Source organism: Podarcis liolepis (genome assembly GCF_965112155.1).
Source record: "Podarcis liolepis genome assembly, chromosome: 4".
Classification (NCBI taxonomy): domain Eukaryota; kingdom Metazoa; phylum Chordata; class Lepidosauria; order Squamata; family Lacertidae; genus Podarcis; species Podarcis liolepis.
This window is the reverse complement of record NC_139558.1, coordinates 34,958,374-34,983,182: the sequence shown is the minus strand read 5'-3', so window position 1 is coordinate 34,983,182 and position 24,809 is coordinate 34,958,374. Positions and strand designations below refer to the sequence as shown.

General features: G+C 39.0%; 1 protein-coding gene across 3 annotated transcripts; it reads left to right on the top strand.

Moving 5' to 3' along the window:
- Positions 1 to 5,411: 5,411 nt before the first annotated feature.
- TUBGCP5 (tubulin gamma complex component 5) lies at positions 5,412 to 24,714 on the top strand. 3 transcript variants are annotated; one of them, XM_083501776.1, is made up of 23 exons: positions 5,412 to 5,771; positions 7,924 to 7,977; positions 8,062 to 8,170; positions 8,750 to 8,846; positions 9,840 to 9,916; positions 10,521 to 10,653; positions 11,354 to 11,468; positions 12,023 to 12,112; positions 13,012 to 13,105; positions 13,269 to 13,515; positions 13,633 to 13,835; positions 14,195 to 14,310; positions 15,193 to 15,461; positions 16,253 to 16,451; positions 17,458 to 17,646; positions 18,152 to 18,334; positions 18,776 to 18,860; positions 18,975 to 19,095; positions 20,584 to 20,762; positions 21,202 to 21,327; positions 22,084 to 22,172; positions 23,082 to 23,182; positions 23,472 to 24,714. In XM_083501776.1, the coding sequence occupies exons 1-23, from the start codon at positions 5,605 to 5,607 to the stop codon at positions 23,516 to 23,518; spliced, it is 3,090 nt and encodes a 1,029-aa protein (XP_083357902.1). In that variant the 5' UTR covers positions 5,412 to 5,604; the 3' UTR covers positions 23,519 to 24,714. The 3 variants fall into 3 exon arrangements, with proteins under 3 accessions (XP_083357902.1, XP_083357903.1, XP_083357904.1); XM_083501777.1 differs by having other exon boundaries at positions 5,442 to 5,771; positions 8,750 to 9,147; positions 9,756 to 9,916; XM_083501778.1 differs by having other exon boundaries at positions 5,450 to 5,771; positions 8,754 to 8,846.
- The last annotated feature ends 95 nt before the right edge of the window (positions 24,715 to 24,809 follow it).

Sequence of the window (24,809 nt, the reverse complement as noted above, 5' to 3'; positions counted from 1 at the left end):
GCAATGTTAAGAGCCAGCAACGTTTTATATTTATATTTGTATTATGCTTGTATTACTTTTTAAACTATATAAACGGTGATCAACCATTGCTGTTGTTGTTTTCAATCCATTAAAGATCATTCTAAGTTATTGTCTGTGCTGAGGATAGAGTGTGGGACAGTAATGTCCTGTGTGCCATGAGAAGTAAAGGCTTCTGCAATCCAAAGGACCCCCCATTTAGGAGGCTGCCTGTTGCCTCTCTGCAATAATTATTCTGGAATTTCTTAGGGAGCTTGAGCAAAATGTTTCTCCAATTTTAATTCGGAAATAATCCCACAACTGTTTCAGCTATCAGTATAGGACAGGGGTCTGCAACCCGCGGCTCCGGAGCCGCATGTGGCTCTTTTACACCTTTGCTGCGGCTCCGGGGCAGATACTAGCGAGGGGAGGAGGCGCATTGTGCGCCCCGACACTCCCCAGTGTGGCGGGCGCTGTACTGGCTGTGACGTCGCATGGGGGCGGTGCGTGCGTTAGTCACGCACCATCCCGACGTCACCTTCCCGCCCGCTGTCAGATCGGACATTAAGGTAAGAAACAATATATGCAGTGTTATATTTGTTTTAAATGCCGCAATGGTTTTGCGGCTCCCAGTTTTTTTTTCTTCGGAAACGGGTCCAAGTGGCTCTTTTTGTCTTAAAGGTTGCAGACCCCTGGTATAGGATTTTCCTTGTGCAATGGAACCGCCTTCCTTTTATCCTCCCACCATCTATTCCTCCAATCCTCCAAAGCAGATTTGGGAATGGTGTGAGGCATGCAGGGGAGGAGAGGGGGAAGTCACACTGCACTGGTGGGAATCTTTGTGATGGATTCCTGTGGCACAAAAATTTTGTTGAATATGGTCCTCATCTTCCCTTCTAACTCCCAGCAGGCACTTCTTGGTGGGAGAATTTGGATAAGAATAAAAGAATAAAAGAATAAAAACATTTTGCCATATGATTTTCTGCTGTCACAACTTGGCATCAAAAATGTCTCCACAGCAATAGACAATACATTTTTTCACACTTGCATAGTATCTGAACGGGGTTCATTTTTTGTCGACTGGCAACGTGTCAAAGAGAAAATAGCACAAGCATTTCTCTGCTCATAGTTTCTGAGGGGTTTAGAGCTGTGCAGCTTCCCCTGTGAGCTGTAAGATATATCCTTTGAGACAGTACCATATGGGAAAAGAATGAAAAACTTCTGATGTTGTTATTGCAGAGTTGTATGAAACCAACAGCTGGGGATGAGGAAGAGAGACAGCTGTTTGTTATTCTGAAGCATTTGCTTTCCTTACCAAAGAGTTCAATGTTAGTTTTAATTTTACAGTACTTGTAAATAATATCTGGCTTTCCTTTTCCATAGTTAAATCCTTGATCTTATGTGAACGATAGATTTCAGAAATAAGGAAGTATCCAGTCTCTTCATGCCAAATGCAGTCAACAGACCCTACTTAAGATATAAATAGAACTAAACTAGGTGGGGCTTCTGGCCACCAGGACAACATTAAAACTCTCTAAGGGATTTTTTGTTGTGCTGATTTCAATTAACTAGCACAGTGATTCCCAAGTGAGGGGGGAAGGCCTCATGTTTTGAAGGGATACCATTATTGCACGTTTCAAGTATTGTAAACACAGCATACATATTCATCTAATGCATTTTTACATATGATAAACCAGAGACAGTGAACCTTTTGCCCTTCAGATGTTCATGGACTCCAGCTCCCATCAGCTTCAGCTACCATGGCCAGTGCTCAGGGTGGGTGAGAACTGTAGTCCCGCATGATTGTGATAAACCATGGCTTATCACAATGGGAGTGAGCCTTGGGGAGCCTAAGCGGAGAAGACGAGGAGCTGGTGCTTTTGTTTTTTATTTACCAGAGCTCAATGATGTCCAAATCCTAAACTGTAACTAATTTTAAATACAGTTGTTGAAACAAGCCAGTTTCATAACCCATGGCATGAAGTTGGCTAGTTTCAAACAAAGCATAGCTGAGATTAAGCACAGTTTGTGCTAAGCTACGGTGCCCTGCTCTGTTTCAGGGCTTACTGCTGGCAAGCTATCTGTGTGCTAGGGCACAGCTGGGACCTCTGCTGTTCTGGAGTCCTTTTCCCCAGCAGTGTACCTCTGCTAGCATAGGGGCTTTTACTCGCATCCTAACCCACTCAGGCATTAACATCTGTGTAGAAGTAGGACCACACTCTTAGACTGTAAAGGGGGCCTGGCTTCATAGACTACAGTATAGTATAAACTTAACTTTTATATACACTGGGAAACCTAAAAGACTGTGTGACTTGCTTTATTTTGATACTGTATTTGCTTTATTGTGGTGGTTTGGAACCAAACCCACAATATCTCTGAGGTATGTATGTATTGGTCCCAAGCTAAAAGGAGGTTTGTACACCAGTGCAGTATAGTGGTACCTCGGGTTAAGTACTTAATTCGTTCCGGAGGTCCGTTCTTAACCTGAAACTGTTCTTAACCTGAAGCACCACTTTAGCTAATGGGGCCTCCTGCTGCTGCCGTGCCACCGCTGCAAGATTTATGTCCTCATCCTGAAGCAAAGTTCTTAACCTGAAGCACTATTTCTGGGTTAGCGGAGTCTGTAACCTGAAGTGTATGTAACCTGAAGCATATGTAACCCGAGGTACCACTGTAATAGGACAATAGCACCCAGTTTGGCTTGAGTGTTAGGTGAAAACTGGGCCTCTGGAAGTGTTGAGACTTCTTGGTGCTTATTGAATATCCCTGATAAGCACACATCCCTCTTCCTTCCTATGAGCTGGGGAATGGCAAGGGTTCAACCACACCTTACTGTTGTGCTGGGTCTTAGTATGAAATCAAAACCTCACCCCACCTTCTTAAGCTTCCCCGCAAACTTGGGCTCGTCTACCAGTCAAACTTTTGAGGAAGCCTATGTTTGTAGCACAATTTATAACTTTAATCTCTTGGAATAAAGCTCAACAGACATCTAGAAGAAAAAGGAAGGTCTGGAGAAGAACACTTTTGACACAGTGTTATTAGAGAGAAAGATACTTATCTAAGAAAATTCCAGTTATTACCGTTTGCATTTAACAGGAAATATGCAAACAGTACTAATATAGTAATCTTGGGAAACCTTCGGTGAAGCAAGACATTCTTGAAAGCTCTATTGGAAAAAGCAATGAAAGCAAAATGAATATAAATGAATGAGACAGGCTATGCAAGGAGAATGCTCATTAGCATTTGTAAAGGTCAGGCCTGGTTCCCAACATGGATTAAAAGCACTATTCCTCAACTTAATCCTCAACAGGTAAAAGGAACTGAGTCTTGCAGCAATACCCCTTTGGAAATATGTTACTGCATAAAACATATTTGATTAGAATAAAAGGGCAGAATAAGTGTTTCCAGTCTCAGCTATATCATTTTCATTCAACTACCATCCAGCTGCGATCCCATCTATACAACTCTAAGACTGCAATTCTATGCATATTTTCCTGAGTGTATGCCCCATTGAACACAGTGGGATTGACTTATGAACGAACATGCATAGGAGTATAAGCATAATATTATAAAACTTACTAGGTGCAGCAAACAACATTTCATGTTTTTAAGTTCACCTGAACTGAAAAATGATCACACACTCTGTTTCAGTATAAAAACACAGACAAAAAATATAATTTGAGTCGAAATGAAAATCTGGTTTCCGAAACCAGATTAAGGTGCAGAAAAAGTCAGGAGTGTAACACAGTAACATCTAGCAACCCCAAGCAAAAGTGGGCTGCCAATAAGTTTTGTTTACTAGAACCGTTTTTGCCAGTACACCGTCAACCCAGGCCTGCTGTTGGGGAAAGAAGGTCTATGTCCCACAAGCTCTGAAGAGACTCTCCTCCCACTTCAGGAAAGGTGCTCTTCTGTCATTGACTGAAGTTAATGTAAAGGAGTGTGGGGTTGGGCAAAAGTAATAAATGCTTCAGAAGAGAAAGGCATGTGGATGAAGACAAACTTAAGAATCTGCTTTAGCTGGGCTTTCTCATGTCTTCTACATGGAAAGGATCCCAATGTCTCTTTAGAAGCTGCAGAAGTAGTTTTTGGGTAGCGTGATTAGTGCGGCCACACTGGGTACCCATTGCAGGCAGCACCACAACAATGCTGTAGAATGGAGCGTGAGAGGCAGGGGGAGGGCAAATTTTTTAGCAATATACAGGGAGCCGCTGAAATTTTGAGAGCCCAAATTCTGCCAGTGGATGTTGACAATGATTAAGGCAACACCACTAAACTAGTACTAGTTTCTACCACAGGCACCAAACTATTCCTGCTACTAATATTAACACGACTAAGGGCTTCACCATAGTTATATAAATGGGGAAAAGCTGTTGGTTGAAAATAGCTGTTACTCTGGAAAACAAAGTTTTGCAGTGTAATCTTAGGCATGCTTACACAGAAGTAAATTCCACAGCGTGGATGGGACTGTTTCTAAATAAGTATGCACAGGATTGCAGCTGCAGAAACTGAAGAGTGAGATTTGATTCCTTCATCTTCTCGAGCCAAAAAACTAAGAATAAATCACGATGCTTTACACGAATGTTGAGTCCTTGTCAAAATAAAAAAATTCCTCCCAGTAGCACCTTAAAGACCAACTAAGTTAGTTCTTGGTATGAGCTTTCGTGTGCATGCACACTTCTTCAGATACACTGAAACAGAAGTTGCCAGATCCTTCTATATAGTGAGAAGGTGGGGAGGGGTGTTACTCAGAAGGGTGGTGGGAATGGGAGATAGGCAGATAGCTGGGAGGGCCTGTTGACGACTCTTAACGACTGTAATAGGTCTTACAGGAGAAGGCAAGGGGTGAGGAGGTGAGAAATGGTTTAGTCATGTATAGTGAGATAAGAATCCAATGACTAAACCATTTCTCACCTCCTCACCCCTTGCCTTCTCCTGTAAGACCTATTACAGTCGTTAAGAGTCGTCAACAGGCCCTCCCAGCTATCTGCCTATCTCCCATTCCCACCACCCTTCTGAGTAACACCCCTCCCCACCTTCTCACTATATAGAAGGATCTGGCAACTTCTGTTTCAGTGTATCTGAAGAAGTGTGCATGCACACGAAAGCTCATACCAAGAACTAACTTAGTTGGTCTTTAAGGTGCTACTGGAAGGAATTTTTTTATTTTGACTATGGCAGACCAACACGGCTACCTATCTACTGTTAAGTCCTTGTGTTTTCAATAGGGGATTTCAAATCCCGATACAGCTTTTCTGACGCAGACATTGCGGAGGTACATTGAAAGTTTTACTTTTTTTATCAAAAGCAGCAAATTAACATCCAAGAAGCTGCTTGCCAAAACGCAGCCCTCTAGAAAACCTCCAGAGTTTTAATAAGCAAGCAAAAGGCACATGCGTAGAAGATGGAGAGGAAAGAGCCTCCTTCGCCCTCTCCCTCCTCCTGGACAATCGGGAACGGAAACCTCGCGGCACTTGCCGCGAGATCTTATGTGGACGATGGCGACCGAAAACAAACGGAAGCGCCGAAAGGTGACCACATAGGAGGGGGGAGGGCGGAAAAAAAATCCTCTCAGCTTCTTCTCTCGCTCAGGAGGCCTGTTTGGCGATGGCGGCAGCAGCGACGACACCCCCCGCGCACTGGAGCCGCTTCGAGCAGGAGCAAGACGTGACGTTGCGGGAGCTGATCCGGAGGGTAACCGGCCTGAGCGGGCAAAGCAAGGAAGAGGCGGCCCACTTCCAGGCGGCGCTGAACTTCTCCTGGTCCAACTTCAGGTCCGTTATCTGGGGGGCGTGCCGTGGCTCGTGCCCAGAGCGGCGGTTGGGGAGGGGAGGGGCGGGAGACGGGAGAGGCGCGCGACCAGTTTCACCTGTTACCTGTTGGAAGTCTCCGCCTTGGCCTGCCATTGGCCACTTATGTGGCTTAAGGAAGGGGGGTGGAAGAGAGCCCTATCCTGGCCAGTGACCGCAGTAGAGGAATAGGTTGATGGGTGGGATCCAGGCGTAGTCACGCTTCAAAGAAGGCCCACTGGTTTCATTGGGTTTACCGTCCCCCAAGTCTGGCTAAGACTGGATCCAGCCCCGAGTTGTTTAGTACATTTGTAGCCAACCCTCCAACATATCTCCCATGAAAATAGGGATGCCCTATTCCATAATAATAATTATAATATTCTATGACATCCTATGACCTTTTATAATGTGGCTCCTTTTTTTTTGAGGGGGGTGTTATTGGGTTGTTTTTATTTTGATTATACTGTGTGTGTATATATGTGTGTGTGTGTGTATACAGTGGTACCTCGGGTTAAGTACTTAATTCGCTCCGGAGGTCCGTACTTAACCTGAAACTGTTCTTAACCTGAAGCACCACTTTAGCTAATGGGGCCTCCCGCTGCTGCTGCGCCGCCGGAGCACGATTTCTGTTCTCATCCTGAAGCAAAGTTCTTAACCCGAGGTAATATTTCTGGATTAGGGGAGTCTGTAACCTGAAGCGTATGTAACCTGAAGCATATGTAACCCAAGGTACCACTGTATAGTGGTTTTATATTTTGATTTTGTTCTGTGAACCTCCCTGACACCTCCAGGTATAGGGGGCTATATAAATTCATTCAATCCATCCATCCATCCATCCATCAGGGTATAGGGCGGTATATAAATTCATTCATTCATTCAATAATAAATAAATAAAATAAAATAATAAACTATTAATTACCCCACCCAACTGATTAGGTTTTCCCAGCCACTCTGGGCAACTTGCAACATATAAAAAAACATAATAAAACATGAAACGTTGAAAAAAACACATCCCTATATGGGTCTGCCTTCGAGTGTCTTCTAAAGGTTGTATAGTGACTTATCTACTTGGCTCGCGTAACTCCATATCCTCCGTTTCTCCCATGAAAATAGGGACGTCCTAAGGAAAAGCGGAACCTTCGTGGATCAAATAAAAAACTGGGATGGCTTCTGTAAATCCAGGACTATGCCTGGAAAATAGGGACACTTGGAGGGTCTGGTGTTATATGGTCTCGGTAGCCACTTCCAGTCACCAGTCTAGCTGCTGCATTCTGGATTAGTTGTAGTTTCCAGGTCACCTTCGAAGGTAGCCTCATGTAGAGAGCATTGCAGTAGTCCGAGGCGGGAGATAACTAGAGCATGCACCACAATACTGAGACAATACTAAGCTAAATAGACCAATATTCTAACTTCATAAGGCAACTTCCTATGCTGCTGTATAAGTGCGTATAGAATTTTTACTTTTCTTCTAGAAGTGGAATGTAGCTTAGTAGTAGAACATCTGATTTTTATGCACAAGATCCTAGTTACAAGCCCTGGCAATCTAGCTAAGAATGGGAATGTCCCTTTCTGAAACCTGGGGGAGTTGCTTCTGGTCATTGTAGACAATACTGACTTGGATATGCGGGGGTCTGACTTTTTATAAGCCAGCTTCCTGCACTCTTAGAATACAACTATTAACTGCAGCCACCATGGTCAATGGTTAGGAATAGTGGCATTTCACTTCCAATTCATGCTTGAGAGATATAAAATATTCAGGCTGTGAATGCCATTGCTTCTGTAGCTAAAACTCCACCACTCACAAGAGAGGGGTATGAAAAGACACAAGGTTAGCAGACATAAAAAATCATTAGAAATTAAGCACTAAGGAGGAACCCCAAAAATAAATCTATTGAGGACTGGGCATGATCACTGGTCGTGGAATGCTAACTGACAGGGGTGGGGAGAAAGGAAAAATCTGGGTGGAATGAGCAGCAGAATGGAGTATCCTAGAAAAGGGGCTGGCTGGCTGGAATAGTCAACAGGAGTCCTCCACACTGCAACATTTTGTTGCAAGTTTTACTTGCATACTCTACACCAAAACTTTTGAAAAATGAAACTATGTGGTGTAATAGATATTTTATTATTTTTTCTTTAGGTATCATCAATTTCTTGATGTCAGCCAGCACAAAGTGGACAAAATAATAGAAGGGTAAGACATTTCTATTTTTATGACGTTGGACTAGTTATTTTCTATTGACAGATTTACTTATAAGCACTGAACTTTTTGATACAGGATTTATGAAAAGCTGATAGTTCATTCAGACCTTGTTAAAGCTGCAAGCTGGAAGAGTTTAACAGAAGAGTTTCTGAATTCTCCGCTTCCAACCACTGAAGGAACAAAGGTATGCAGTTTAGAAAACAGATTTCAGTTGTGTTATATTCTTTCTTTCTAAATAAGAAACATACCATGGAGAACAAGAAGTCTTTATTTACAGGGTTCTTATAGTTCTAATTTCCTGTTCTAACTTAACTGTATTAACTGCTTCATAATAGATATCCTAGCTCTTATATATATAATTTACTTATTAATTTATCAACACAGCAAACATTTTGTGCTTAGCAGTATTTTAAATATCTGTACTCAGAACTTGAATTGTTCAAACAGTTGGAGGTTTACCATGAAGGCAGTAAATTCCAGTTTTAGTAATGTTTCTCTGACCAATTTGTGCAGATTAAAAGCTATAATTATGAAATGCAGACTTCAGCTAATTGAAATGCACTGTTATGTAGCCTAGTGTCTTGTTTTTCATGTGATTCTGCATCGTGATCCTTTTACTGCTGTGTTGAGATGTGTGATAAACTGAAGCTTTTATTTTGCATTTCTAAATATATCGTTGTACTAGAAGTCCACTCTATTCATTTCCATAACTATTAACAAATACATTTCCTCCACTGAATTATTTGTTTGTCTTCCGTTTAAGACAGATGTCCATTATGCCATACTCTCTCTTCTGTTGTGCTTATCTGATTCTCCTTCCAACACCAGTTATGCAGAAAAACCAAGAGAGAAAGAAGTGGGTAGGTTTTAATATATTACACATATTTCAGGAACCAAATGGGAAAACTGGACATTTCATCCCTTTTAAAACCTTTATATAACATGATTGTTAATCTCATGCCAATTCCTTTTTATTTTGTGAGTTATTAGTATTAGATTGTCCATGTATATTGAAATATAATAGTGTATAATAAATAATGTATACTATTATTTAGCTTTTCCATATCTCTCTGCACTGTAGTAGTTCAGACTACTTACATAATTGTCATGTTCTTGGAAGAAATGGGGTTATTTATTGATTTGATTTCTTACCTGTCCTTCGCTACAAATTTCCAGGGCAGGTTCCAGCAATTTCAAACAATATTAAAATCAATTTAAAAGTATTACAATCAAATGTGATAGGGTGGGTCATATGTGTGTGTGTGTGTGTGTATGTATCAGGTGTCAAAGACGAGGGTAAAGTGTCTTCATTGGAAATGACACACTGAAGGTGCCAAGCGGACCCCTGTGAAGAGGGAATTTCATAAGTTAGGGACTATACAGAGAAAGCCCTCTCTTGTCCTGCTACTCCCCAAATGTCTGAGGGCGGTGGAACTACAAAGAGGCCCCCTCTGCTGATCTTAACACCTGGGTGGGTCTATAGGGAAGAAAGTGGTATTCAAGATATTTGAGGCCTAAATTATGAGGATCTTGAACTGGATCTGCAAACTGATCACCCATGCAGCTGTTTTGAAAGAGGGATTATATGAGTTCTTAATGGTACCTGAGCCAATAATATGGCTGCTGAATTTTGGACCAGTTGTTGAAGTTTTTGAGTCATCTTCAGGGGCAGCTCCCTGTACAGTGCTTTGCAACTATCCAGCCTTGAAGTACTAGAGCATGGAGAACAGTGGCTAATTGTCTAAAACAGGCCATAGCTGGCAAACCAGTCTAAGAGGTCACTTGAGCCTTCAATGACAATGTTGGATCCAGGAATATCCCAAAACTACAGACCTGCTTTTTTTTTAATCTAGAAAAAGAAGAATTTGATTGGAGGAAATACTTGATGGAAGGTGAAGAATTTGACTATGGTCCTGATTTAGAAACACCAGTAAGTAATACATAGAGCTGCATTATAAAGTCACAGGATACATTGGAAAACTTGGGAACTATTTCTGCAGACCAAAGACTTCTGTAAATCCATCTGCTTTTTATTATTTTTATTATGACTTACTTACATAGTAAGAAACAAAAACAACTCCCCGCCCCCCTTTAAAAGACCATGGATTGCTTAATTAGCCAAAGGTCTGGGAGAAGAGGAATTTTTTTGCTTGGCACTTAAAGAACACAACAAATGTGCAGTTGAGCCTCTCTGGGGAGAGCATTCCATTATTATGCTCTGCTCATAAGCTTTTCTGTGGCATTTGACTGGCCAGTGTTGGAAGAAGAGTGTTGAGCTAGATAGATCTTTTAATCTAAATTAATGAGGCAGTGATTATGCTTTTAGGGTGTTTGGTGATGGAACTTGTGAAGAAAGGCATTGTTAATAGGTTGAAGGGGGATCTGATTTATCTGTTAAGACATACGGTAATACATTTTCTAAACTTGATTGTGTTTCTTGTCCAATAAAATGTTCATTTTATTTTGTAAAAATGCATTGTAAGGTTCCCACCTGTCTTGAATTAAAATATACTTTGTATGCTTATGTTTTACAGGAGTGGTCTGACGTAAGTGATGATGATGAAGATACTGAACCACTGAGTAGAGAAGACTCTGGCATTCAGGTGGACAGGACACCCCAAGAAGATCAGGATCAAAACAAGAAGTCATCACATGTCACATGGAAAGGTTTGTTCTTCAAGACTTGCTTAATTTGGCTAGTTTTTGCCTTTTGTGAAGCATATTGCTGTCATATGGCTAATTGCTTTGAACTTTATGAAAGTTTGTATAGTTAGTATTGAAACTTGAGCTGACAAGTCTCAATCCTCCACAAAGCAGGAAAACTAGCAAACTATGATGTTTGGTGCCTCTCTTTGGTTGAACTCCATAGTACGAGGGGCCCTCAGTTACGCTATGGCCAAATTCCCTTTTGAGAGAGTTGCTAGGCACCAAGGCACTATGAGGTTGGGTCCAGCCTACCATTGGACACTTCCCCCTCTAATATGTTCTTACCACTACATGCTTGTATTTTGTTTTCAGGCAATTTCATAGTAGGAGAGTTGTTAGGCTCTTGCTCAGTATAGAAGAGATGCCGTTTTTGAGTCCAGCTTCCTGGTCAACCAATAATCTTAGTGACCATGGGTCTAAATTGTTTTCCTGCTTCTGGAAACATCTGTTTCTGGTTTGTGAATTTTCAAATTGACACCTATTTCAGTTTGCTTTATTGCTCCTGAGATTTAGGATCCTCTAAACTTACCTGAGATGAAACCCTGTTAAACTCAGTGGGGCATTCTTCCCCATAGACATGTTAGGATTGCTCTTGTTATTTACATTATAAAGTTTTCTCTTCTATGTAAATGGAAACTGGAGTGAAATATCTTGTATGCAGGTGAACCTGATGCACGTACCTGGCTAGAGCAACATGTAGTTGCTCAATACTGGACTGGCAGAGGAGTTCGTTTTCCCCATAGTTTGCATTTTCATTCCAATTTAGCGGCTGTATGGTAAGTAGTTAATTTTGTGTTGGGAGGATATAATTTATGATCAGCAGACTACTACATTACAATAATTTCTAAAAACCCTGTTGCAGATGCCATTGCATGCTATGAAATGCTATATTGGCTTGATTCCTGCCCTACACTCCCCTCTCTGGTTATTTTGTATATATGTGTACTAACGATAAAACAGAATTTAATATGTATGAAGAAATGCTTAGATTCCTGAAACTGTCATGAATATCTCTGAAGGATTACAAAACGTTTTGGGACTGTGTTATTCTTATGTCATAATGGTGTCAGAAATGATGTATGCAGTTTGCAATTTAAGCATAGCATGCAACTCTTGAAAGGAAGTGATGCATTTAAAATATTCAAAGAGCTTTTCAAGCTAGAAACAGAGTAGTTCATATGCATTAAAAAAATAAATAAAGCAGAAATGATTAATTTGATTCCCTAAGTACATTGGATCTGCAGGAGAGGAGCAAATAAAAGGAATAATATTTGATATTGGTTACCAGCAATTTTGGTTGTAAAAAAATAATGATGTTTTTTCCTTCTAGGGAGCAGCACTTATATACTAGTGATCCCTTGTACATGCCGGAAGAGAAAATTATTGTTACTGAAACACAAGTCATTCGTGAAACAATTTGGTAAGTAGCAGGACTAAAGAAATTACCACTTGAAATCTGTTTAATGTTCTTTCATGGAATACTCTCAACATTCAGACTCATGTGGTTATACTATTCCTTTACTTCAATGCCATCACTCATAATGACAATTCTGGTATTGCAATAGCTTTAGAAGGAGCAGCTTTATAAGGAATTTAATGCTTTGCATTGCTCTTGAAATACAATAATTCTAAATGTTATCTTAAAAGACCTTGCTACCTTTCTTGTGTAAATTTAATTCATTTTAGCATGCCTCTTATCAGTGAGAGATATAATGAAAATTGTGTTACTCAAAATCAAGCTGTTTCCCCCCTCAAGCATTAACAATATGAATAACACAACTTTGAAAAATAAGCACCTTCTTAATGCAGTCTGCAAATCATTTTCTTGTGGTGTACTCTGTAAAGTTGAGCCCGCTTCATGAAAAGTTGATGGAGAAAATGACCATAATTTCCCCAAACTTAATTGTGGGCTATTACTTTTAAAAGTCATCTGAAGGCAGCCCTCTTTAGGGAAGTTTTTAATGTTTGATGCTGTACTGTTTTTAATATTCAGTTGGAAGCCGCCCAGAGTGGCAGGGGAAACCCAGCCAGATGGGCGGGGGTATAAATAATAAATTATTATTATTATTATTATTATTATTATTATTATTATTATTATTACAAAATTACTTATCCATGCCACCATTTCACCAACACATAGATCTAATCCAAAGGTATGTCCAAATCAGTCAAACTTGTAAGACCTAATATTTGTCTGGGGCCCTTTTGAATATATCCTATATTTTGTATATATAATGATGTTTCTGCAGTCCTAAAAAATTGTTCTGTATGTTGTACTGTGTTTTGTACATGCTAAGTCAGTTCTTCTTACTTTTACAGGCTGCTTTCAGGCGTAAAAAATCTGTTTATATTTCAACTGAATGATGGAAAGATTACTGTGAGAAATGACATCATGGTGACTCATTTGACCCACGTAAGTTCAGTGATCTATCTAGATCAGTAATCAAGGTGCAAAGAAAGCCTTATATTGGCACGTGGAAGAAGGATTGCTTGCAAAAGATGATATCTTACGCTCTGAGTTTTCTATATTGGAGTGTTAATACTAAAGACGAAACAAAACCACATTTGTTTTGCAGAATTCGTTAAGATCAATGTTGGAGCGGATAGCAGCATATGGGCAAGTTGTATTTAGGTTACAGAAGTTTATTGATGAAATAATGGGTCACAGCTCAGAAAGTGGAATACATGGAATCATTTCTACTCCCAAGAAATCGGCAGAAGCCCCATTTAGAACCTATCAAGCTTTCATGAGAGCCCTCTATAAATATTTCATAAGTTTCAAAGAGGAACTTACCGAAATTGAGAGGAGCATAATCAACAAAGGTAGTATACTTTGGATTATAGTAGAAGAGTTTCCATAAGTCTTAATCTGTTGTGAAAGTATAAGATGTGAACTAATAACCACACATTATGAAACATGACTGTATTTCTGTTCTACAGATGCAACAATCACTCTTTCCATAGTCATGGATAAGTTATCACATCGATTAGCTCAGCTCAATATACTTCATAAGGTTTTTAGCACTGGAGTAGCAGAAGTACCTCCTGACACTCGCAATGTTGTAAGAGCATCTCATTTGCTCAATACCCTGTACAAAGCGATTCTTGACTACGATAACGTTGGGGAAGCCTCTGAACAAACGGTATGTAGAAGGTGTTCATCATGATTTCTGTAGGAGAAAAATAAGTTATTACTTCAGTCAACTGATGACTAGACATAAATTATAAATACTTTAATATACAAGTGGCAGTTGTAGTGTCTTCCTACGCCCAAACAATATGTTCTGCAAAACTATAAATGTTTGTACAGCTGATTGTGATAGTTAGGATTCGAAATTCACTGTATGCCATTTGCAAAAAAGATAAAATCCTTTCTATGTGTGCATATCGTTTTCCTTGACTCTATACTGTAAACACATTGGAGAGGCTATATATGCTTTACTTGTGAATTTATGAAATATTTATAAATCACCCAATAATCCTGTTTAAAATTTCATTGCAGGTATCCCTCTTGTTTTCTCTCTGGGTTGAAACAGTGAGGCCATATTTACAGACAGTGGACGAATGGATTGTCCATGGTAACTTATTTGATCCAGCAAAAGAATTTATTATTCAGAGGTAGGGATAATGAACTTGTCTTTTGGATATACTGGTGTTTCTTAGGGCAGAGAACACTTCCTATATGGCAGTATCTGAACCCAAAAGCAGTAGTGCACATGTAAGAGACTTTTTTTCCTTTCTAACTACCAGCTTCCTGTACAGTCATAGGGTTTCATCTCCCTTGACGTTAAGAGACCACATGTATAAATGCAGCTGACTTGTAATCTTCATCTTCTGCAAGGCTGAGACAGACCAGGACAATTGAGTTAACCTGGGTGATTGTAATTAATAAAATGACAAGCAATGTTTTAATGAAAAATATTGTAGCAGTGCAGCTGGGCTGTGATATGCACCTTGTATTTAATTTTGTGAGAATATTATTCACTGAATGTTAATTGTAGAAAGTGAGCTCGGGATTTTTAAATCATGAATATGTGGGTTGAAGGAAACTCAAAGGCATGTTTGCTACAGGTGCTTATGCTTGCAGTTCCTTTTGTTCAGTGTTCCTGCTTAAGACATTTGTAATGCCATGGCCACTTTGTGCTTTATAACATCATTTAACTACTGTTACGTGTTCAGTAAAGCCTCGGCACAGATATGTGTTGCGATATCTAAGAGCCTTATCCATTGTGACTGTTGATCTGTAAATCCTAGTTCTAAAAACTTAGTATTTTCTCAATCAGAATGTTTGTATTACTGTTCTGAGAGTTCAAAGCTGTTTCTGTGGATTCTGAACCTTAACAAGACCCCCCCCCCAAATATTTAATCTTGTGGTTGAATGTTTTTCTTTATCTTGATCACCTGCTTCAGGCTATTTTCAATAATTGTCATGATATAAAGAATTAGGAAGTGTTATAGTTTCCTAAGGAAGAACTAATGATCACATGTCTGTCTTTGCAGAAACAAAAATGTTCCAGTTAACCATAGGGATTTCTGGTATGCTACCTACACCTTGTATAGTGTGTCGGAAAAGACAGAGAATGAAGAAAAAATGAGTGACAATGCTAGTGCCAGTTCCGGCAGCGATCAGGCACCCTCAAGTAGACAGCATACCATGGTCTCTTTTCTGAAACCTGTACTAAAACAGATCATTATGGCTGGAAAGTCCATGCAGTTGTTGAAGAATTTGCAATGCACAGATGGTTCTCCACAGCAGGCTGCATCAAGAGGTGATAAAACCCTATTTTACTGTGTAAATGTTATTATTATTCCTGGCTTTAGCGGCATGCAGCACTGCATATTGCATGTGAAAATGCAGCCCACATAGTAATGAAATAGCAATGAAAAAATAGTTTTGGCATATTGGTAGGTATTTAGCATTTCAGATATAGGTCCCTCTATTTCCCACTGAATTTTGCTCCTTTAATTGTTAAAAATCTTAAAAATCAATTATTAGACTACTGATAGATTATATTTGAATTTAAATGATTTTTCATTATTGTTAATTTTTAGCCAGACCAGAAAATAGTATCATAACAGTGTAAAATACCAAGATAAATGCTATTTTCTGGTATCCGTTTACTTTTTTCCTTAAAGGATGTTTTACAAACCTAACTTTTCCATTTTGTGGAGGCAAATGTTTGTTTAAATTGCCATCACCACATGATTGTTTTGCTGTGAAACTTTTATCTTGTGAAAATATCCCAGTATGCATTGCGCAGTCAAACTTCTGTGGTTTGTAATCATAAGACTCAAGTGTGCTATCAAACATGCACCAACGGGACTCCTCTGACAGATGGACTATTGTTTCTTTATTGAACATTACTGGAGCATTAGAAGCAATAAGGTTTACAATGTTTGAGAATCCTACCTTAAAGCACCTCCTAATTTTTTCCCCCTGAACTCAGTTGAGAGATAAAAATGGTTCATTTTTTCTTTTTCTTTCTTTTTTATTGTGGCTTACAACAAACAGCTATTTCTGAAAAGTAAATAATAACCTACAGATATTTGTCCTATTCAGATGCAGAGAGGAAAAGCTTGTACACATTATTTCTGGAGTCTGTGCAGTCACGCCTACGGCACGGGGAGGAACCTGTTCAAGATATCATTACAGAACAGCAGGCCACCAAGCAAAGTCTAATAAAGATGCAATCTATTGCAGCAAGACACTTAGAGCTGGATGACGTTCACGATCCCTTGCTGGCTATTAATTTTGCAAGGTAATAGAAGAGATTCAAAATAATTGATTCTCCCTACTGTGTCACTGTCCAAAGTCAGATTCTACCAAGCACATATTGGGGAATTCCTGCTGTTCAGGCATCTAGCGTGTGACTTGGAATCCAAGCTGCTGAGAGGCGGCTAGTCACAGTACAGTATAGCCTTCAGAAGCCATACATCATTAATCTTTATTGCCTTAGGCACTGGCCACAGCAGTTGTCAGGATCTATAGTGTAAAAACACAGCAGCAAAACCTGTTGCTGATTTTAGGTAGGTATTTTCCCTCTTAGAGATACACTGTGTCTGAGGAAGTACAAGACGAGATGTGTGTCTGTTTTCCGGTTTGTGAGAGAATCATGAGAGTCTGGGGGTGAGGAAGAGGGGAAATAGTCACAAATTCCTGAAAAATATGAATCTGTCAAAGCCCGATTATAATGTTGCGCCTTGTAGCTTGGTTTTAATGATATGTTTTGCTTATCATGAACCCAAAGATTACTGTTCATAGAAATAAACTACAGTGGTACCTTGGTTCTTGAACGGCTTGGCTCCTGAACAAATCGGATCCTGAACACCACAAACCCGGGAGTGTGTATTCCGGTTTGCAAACTTTTTCCGGAAGCCAAACATCCGATGCGGCTTCTGATTGAGTGCAGAAAGCTCCTGCAGTCAGTCGGAAGCCGCGCCTTGGTTGTCAAACCGTTTCGGGAATCGAACGGACTCCTGGAATGGACTAAGTTCGAGAACCAAGGTACCACTGTATTAGAATTGGGCTGGTTTTTTTTAACTGGGGGAGGGGAAAATTCTGATAAGTTCCAGAAGGTCATCTAGCACCTAAAGATTGTTAGGGTCTGTCCAGAAGGCTGTGAGATTGTCTCCCAGCTTTGGGGTGGAACTTCATGGGATTTCTACAGCAGATTTTGCTCATCACAAAGAGCTCTAGTATTAAAAGAAGATTCTTAGGACATTTCATGTCTATTATTATTATTATTATTATTATTTATTTTGTAGGTTGTATTTGGAACAAGGCAGTTTTCATGAGACGCTTACTGGTGATGATGTTTGCATGGATAGATCATCCGAATCAGTTACGTGCCAGACATTTGAACTGACATTGAGGTCATGTCTTTATCCTCACATAGACAAACAGTATCTGGAGTGCTGTGGAAACTTAATGCAAACGTTGAAGAAAGATTATAGGTAAGAATATGCACTGATGACTTTATTAGTTCTTGTAATATGCTTAAGGCAGTAGTAGAGACCTGGATCGGATTTCCAGTCATTAGTGATTGATACTACTTCACTCACTCAGCTTAGGGACCCAGTCTTTCTTATGGAGGAAGCATCTGGGTCACTCTTGTTGCAAAAGGGGCGACAGAAGAGTGGGACAAAAGTAGCAGAATTCAACAGTAGAAAGGCTGGGTACATGGTTGACAGAGAAAGTTACTGTAATGCTCTGACAGAAGAATGTTGGCAAGCACAGTGATACAGTGAAAATAGAGTTTAAGGCAAGATGCAGCTTTCTTACTGCAGAAGTTGGGTCTTCTGAACCATGAAGTATTTGTATATTTTTTTTAAAAAAAATTAAATTTTTTTTGAGCTCAGTGTCCTTAATGGTTCACGTTTGGAAGGTTTCCTAGCATAGCTTAAGTATTAAAGGTATGATGAAGTGAAATTTGAATAAATGTGTGTTTTTGTTTCTTAGGCTGGTAGAGTACTTGCAGGCCATGAGAAACTTTTTTTTGCTTGAGGCTGGTGATACTATGTATGACTTCTATACATCCATTTTTGATAAAATAAGAGAGAAAGACACATGGCAGAGCGAACCATTCCTTAATGTCCAGCTCCAAGAGGCAGTTGGACAGCGTTATCCAGAGGATAGTTTAAGGTAATAAGCATGCAAAATATATGTACAATATACATTTGGGTGGGAGGGAAGAGCCTGGTATGACTAGGAAAAGATTAAGAAAAGGTGTTTATTTGGCTGTATTTGGAGAGTAAATGATACCTTGCACATCTTGCTAACCATAGCACTTGAAATATAGCCTTTCCCCCCATAATTTGGAAAAGCCAAGGCTGTTTAAAAGACATACATTTTTATTGCTGCATTTGCATTCTACCCAGTTTGAGAGTATTAAGGTTTCTCTGTCTTATTTAGACTGTAGCTATTTCTGTGAGCATAGATACCTAATATCCTTTTACAAAGTTTGCAGCGGAAGTAATTGTAGCTGTGTTGATTTTATCTGATTTTGCATTTGTTTCGTTTGCCTAGTAGTTGCCTAGCTCCCAGAGCAAAACAATGGTAACGAGTATGTGTTTCTGTATGCAGGTTGTCTATATTGTGTGAAAATATAGATATAGCAAAGAAGAAGCTTCCTGTTCATACCTTGGATGGCTTAATATTGAGCTACAAGGTAATACTAGTTTAAATTAAAGAACTGAAATACAATAATGGTTTAATACAATATAATACAATATACAGATGGGGGGAATGAAATAATGTCTTCAATAATGTTTTTCCTCCTTAGGTCCCTTGGCCTGTGGATATAGTTATAAGTGTGGAGTGTCAAAAAATCTATAACCAAGTGTTTCTTCTATTGTTACAAATAAAGTGGGCCAAATATAGTCTGGATGTATTACGATTTCATGGTAAGGTAATTCATGGACACTTCTTTTATTCTGTATAACTGAAATTATAACACTAATAATTGGTGAACTATAGTTACACTGCTTCCAGCATCTGGAAGAACACAATACTTTCTGGGAAGATAGGGCAAAGGACAAAAAAGAATGTAAAAGGTAAAGGGACCCCTGACCATTGGGTCCAGTCGTGAACGACTCTGGGGTTGCGGCGCTCATCTCACCTTACTGGCCAAGGGAGCCGGTGTACAGCTTCCAGGTCATGTGGCCAGCGTGACTAAGCCGCTTCTGGCGAACCAGAGCATGTAAAGGGAAGGAATTATAGAACAGAAGGTATTGTGGCAAAGTATAAGTAGATAGTAGCTGGTTATCAGAAGGACAAGTGGGACTTGCCACAAGATGTTGCAGTGTACCACATACCTGTTTAGGATTCTAGTCAGCCATGACCTTTTTGAGAAGACTCCATTTCATTCTCACTCCCCAACAGTCAGTGAGCACTCCATGCCCACTGAACATGCTCACTTCTCATTCGACTTATTGTGGGGAGTAGGTGGGGAAATTGCCACTTTTACGTATTTCCACTAGAGTTTTTTGTACTCCTGCAAAACTTGGTGTATTGTGGAGTTGCTGATATCTCCTTGATCCTCCTTTCACCCTTCTCTTGTGTGTGAATGTTGTCATTTTGGTTACATAAATCATTCTCCAACTGTGAATTCTTCACTGTTTGTTTATAAAAAGAGCAAGCAGATTGCTTTGAACTATATCTGATCTGGAGTAGATGTGGTTAGCTGTTTATCTGCAGTACAGAGCTGTGTGTGCTCTGCCAAAAATAGTCTGCACTGAGAAAAACTGAATTTTGTCACTTGACTCAGTACCCAAATTGTTCTTTGTGCAAAAAGAATATTGTGGCACTTTTTTACAAAAACGTACAAGACCCTTCATTCATTTTTACTTCAACAGACTGTTAGTGTCAGGGCTGGTTCTGTTAGGCTATGCAAGTTTGCCTTTTTGTGTACCTTCTGTAGTTTATTCTGTATAGTCATAGGAACTAGCAGGCAGGGCACTAAAGTTCTTTGGTTTTTTTCAACTTAAACAAAAATTCAAGCCGTAGGAAACTCCCTACCTCTTTTCTTCATGAAATCCTATAAAGCTTAATGCTTTATTTTTGCATTTCTTGATTTTATAAAATGTTGTATAGTTTACTTATAATAAAAATGTATCTTAATACTTGGTTTTAACTCTTCCCTGTTTATAGTGATTTTACTAAAATGTGGATCCTGTGCATTTGATTGATGTCCTGATTTATGTTTGTTGTCTTTACATCAAAGAAACCCTGCCCTCTGCTGTTTGAACAGTTTATTGGCATCAGTAGATTTTTTTTTCTACTGAAGAATTTAAGGGCACCTGAACTGTTCAGATGCTGATGATGGCAGAATTGTAGTTGCGGTCGTGCCATTTCCTGTAATATCTTATTCTGTTGTCTTTAACTCTTTTAAGAACTAGTCAGGGCTGCAGAAAAGCCCCAGAACAAAGGAGGAGCTGTACTTGAACAAGAGACATTTCTTCACTTTGGATCACAATTGGAGCCCATTAAGCAACAAACTCATCGGATGTTCCTTTTGAGGATGAAACTAATGCATTTTGTTAACAGCCTGCATAACTACATCATGACTAGAGTATGTGATGCATTATAATTTCATTAATAATATACTACTTTCCTTAACAGTCCAGGATGACTTATGACATATGTGCAGGTAGTTTGACCTTCACTTTGTATGGCAGAAGTACATTTCGTTCATTTAGGTTTTAGCTAATATCTGGAATATGCTTAAAATAGCAGTGGCTGTTCAGATGCTGAATAACCCAATTCTACTAAGTCACAATGCTTTTGGAACACGTGATAGATCCTTCCGTATTACAGTATTCTTGCCAGAACTCTTAATTCCGTGTACTGCACACAGAAGCCCTTTGTAGAACATATAATGTTTAATAGCCAGCTCAGCTTGTGATCTTGGAGAAAAATTAGAGGTGTAAAACATTTGTCATAGAAGTGTGCTAAAGACAACATTTCAGCATAAAGTTTAATCACTATTTATGCACTCTGTTTTTCTAAAGATTCTTCATAGTACAGGTTTAGAATTTCAACATCAAGTAGAAGAAGCCAAAGATTTAGACCAGCTGATTAAAATTCATTACAGATACCTTTCTACAATCCATGATCGCTGCCTGCTGAGAGAAAAGGTACATCAAATTAGACTGCTATGGTGTATTTAGTTTACACAACAAATACCTATAACACTTGCACTCTATTCAGGGGTTTTATATCATATATAACTGCTATAGCAAAAAATTATCTGTTGGGTCATTGTGAGGGTAAGCAGAGCTCCTTAACCTTCTTAAAATAGCATTTTCATTGTTTGTCCAGGAGACTTAGACTATTTTATTTGCCCAATATTTTGATTTAATTGTTTGCATAAATTGTTTAAACACTTATCTGAATGAGCCTTTATTATATTTACAAAAGCTCTTGAAACAACTGTTTCAAAACATTGAGAAGGCTTCGTTCATTCACAATTGATAGAGGGTGTATGTTCTCTATCAGTAGGTAGAAGAGGAAGGACTATAATGATTCTGCAGTGCAATACTGCTGTGGGTGTCAGGATCAAAGCCTGGGGGTAGGGCTTAAACTTGTGGAGGTGTGTGCTAAGCTGAATGGAAGCAGTTCCTCCTTCTCAACCACTCAAACTCCTAGCCTTGCCTGACTAGGAGTTAGCACTTACATCCTCCTATTTTGCTGCCAGAGAGCCATGGGGACAGGACACATGCACAACCCTCAGCCCACGCTAGTTTTGGGTGGATAGCTTTTACATTGGGTAGAGCAGTGGAATCGCTTGGGAGAGCTGGGAAAAATGGAAAATGCACTAGGGAAGTGGAACTGCCTTAAACTTCAGTATGGAACTATGATCACAGCTGCTACTTTTAAAATGTCATTTACAGGTTAGTTTTGTGAAAGAAGCTATAATGAAAGTGCTGAACCTAGTACTGATGTTTGCAGACCGTTGGCAAGCTGGTTTGGGAGCTTGGAAGTAAGCACACGGAAATTAATTTGGATTGTAATAATTTCACTGCATTAGGCTTTTAAATGGCATTAATCCCTTACTTGAAACATTGGCTGGGATGCAGTGGAACAGGCAAGAGACTAATCACGTGACCAAGAATGAAATGGATTTAAGATAGATCTTATCAGCTCTGGGCACATGTTGCCTTGAAATCAGCATGCTTTTTAAAGATAAGGTTGTAAATCCATACATTCATAAAATAAAGTATAACTTTTAGATGCTTAACAGTAGAAAGTATTAAGTTAACGTGGCCTTAACTTGGTGTAAGTACCAAACAGGATCAGTATGGTCTGAATAATTTTTCTTTGATTGGTGCTACTGGGAAATCTTCAATGCATTGAAGTTTTGTTTGAAGTGCTTTTATGGTGTGAGAATCATGAGTTTCTCAGCCAGTGACTTAATTTGATCTTTTGAAGATGCAAAGCTATTTTTAAAAGGGGTTACAACAGTTGTGTTGCGTAGACCCCTATATCTTTTTTTTTTATTTCAAACAGCTTGATATCTGGATATATTTTCTGCATATTCATGCATCTCCTTTAGAGTAAAGAACAATAATGAGGACAAACTAGTATAGAGGCCACATCCAAGAACAAACCCTTCCATTTGCTAGGTACCTGTGCATTTACAATAAAAATGTTTGCTAGGACCTTCTAATGTCAAAATGATTTGGGTTTAATCCAGTTCAATTTTTGCTGATTTCCACCAAAAGCCCCTGAAAATAGGTGGGGACCCCCCAGAATAGTATGGAAGGGTGCAGGTAGAACTGAAAATAGCCTACCAAAAAGAGGAACCCTTTTTGTTCTCAAAAGTAATTTTATTATATTTTTTAATACCACTTTATTTTTGTCTACTTAAAATGTTCTGTCCTGTTCTCAGGATGGAATCAATAACGAAGATGGAATCTGACTTTAAAAACTGCCACATGTTTCTTGTGACAGTACTGAACAAAGCAGTCTGCAGAGGTTCTTTCCCACATTGTAAGTATTTAGAAAATGAAGGTAAAATTTGATTTTTCATACTGTTAGGCATTTACTGCACAGTGCATTGCTCTGCTTTCTTAGCGCTTTCAGTTTCTAATAATTTTAAAGCATAGTTATCTGCTGATAATTATAGGGGGAGGTTTTGGTGTGTATTAACAAGGATTCTTTAGAAATCTATGTAATTCTAAACCAGTTTGTTCAACATGCTATTTTTCTTCTCTTCTGAAACAGTGCAAAATGCAAATGCCAGACATTAAAATATTTCACTTTGTGTTTTGGTTCACAGTGGAGTCTTTAGCCTTGTCACTCATGGCTGGAATGGAACAAAGTTAGTAAAATGCAGATGTGATAAAACTACTCAAACGCCTACAACTTCTTCTGTGTAACATTGTAATCATCCAATGCCGATTGCTTGCATGAAGTATATTTTGAACTGTGTGGCAGGGTTTTCATTTTGAGTGATCCTAGGATTGCAGTATTATTTTTAGGATGTACATATTTGTGCTTGAAACTGTAAAAACAGCAACACATTCATCTGTAAATAAAACATTGAGTGCAATTATTTATACAGTATACCATTTATTTTATATATTAGGAAATATTTAATCAGATCATGTCATTCTTTTGTTTTCCTCTGTGAGGAACAGTTACTAAAATTCATATTGTATAGCAAATTTTTAAAAAGAATTTCTGTGAACTTTGCTCCTGTGCATAGCTTGCAGGCTATCCCTGAATGCAGTGGCAGAAATGTTTTATTCAGAAACATTTATTTATTTAATAAGCATACCACCCTTCATCTGAAGATCACAGAGTGGTTCACAACATAACAATGCAAAATGAGAACGCAAAATACATAATAAAACAAAAACAAACCAATAACCCCCTCCCACAAACACATATAAAAGGCCATAGAATGTTTCATCAACCAAAGGCCTGATTATAGAGAAACTTTTTCACCTGGTGCCTAAAGATATGTAATGAAGGCATGTGGCGAGCCTTCCTGGGAAGAGCATTCCACAAACAGGGAGCCATTAGATGCCTTCCTTTTTCCTTTTCCCAAGATAAATTGTCACATGCTCTCAAAATATGTCACATGCAACTGAAATCCCAGCAGCTGTAGTGCTATGGCAAATGGAACTATTTTGTTGAATTGTTTTTTTCATGGAAATGAATAGCACAGGTAAGGCACTTTATGCCACCATTAACTTACCGCACATCACACCATTCTAACATTTGTTTTGGCAATCCTAGCAGCTTCAAAATGTTCATTTTTAAGCTTTGTAATCTTAACTGCTAGCAACATTACTGGTGCATTAGGATGGACTATGTTTGCATTATCTGCTTACATAATGTGTAAAGATAATACTTCTCTATACTGCTAATGCATTTCTAGTTTAACTGCCTTTTATGAAACATGATAGCAAGTGGTTTGATTCTGGAAGGAATTTCATGGGAAATATATCATGAAGATTGTAGAAGATTGTGTAACTCGACCTTCACATGACCATAAATATATTACTGTCTGAAAACTGGCTGTTGTAACTTGCTGCTTTTATAAGGTACCGGTGGTTTCCCTTTTATATTGTGGGGTATGTGTGTGAAGCTTTTGGTTAATTCCTTATTA

Excerpts from the sequence above, each read along its gene's own strand:
- TUBGCP5 (XM_083501776.1), top strand. The coding sequence starts at position 5,605 with ATGGCGGCAGCAGCGACGACACCCCCCGCGCACTGGAGCCGCTTCGAG. Across the intron at positions 8,171-8,749 it reads CAACCACTGAAGGAACAAAG|ACAGATGTCCATTATGCCAT; the intron begins GTATGCAGTTTA and ends CTTCCGTTTAAG. Across the intron at positions 12,113-13,011 it reads GTCATTCGTGAAACAATTTG|GCTGCTTTCAGGCGTAAAAA; the intron begins GTAAGTAGCAGG and ends TTACTTTTACAG.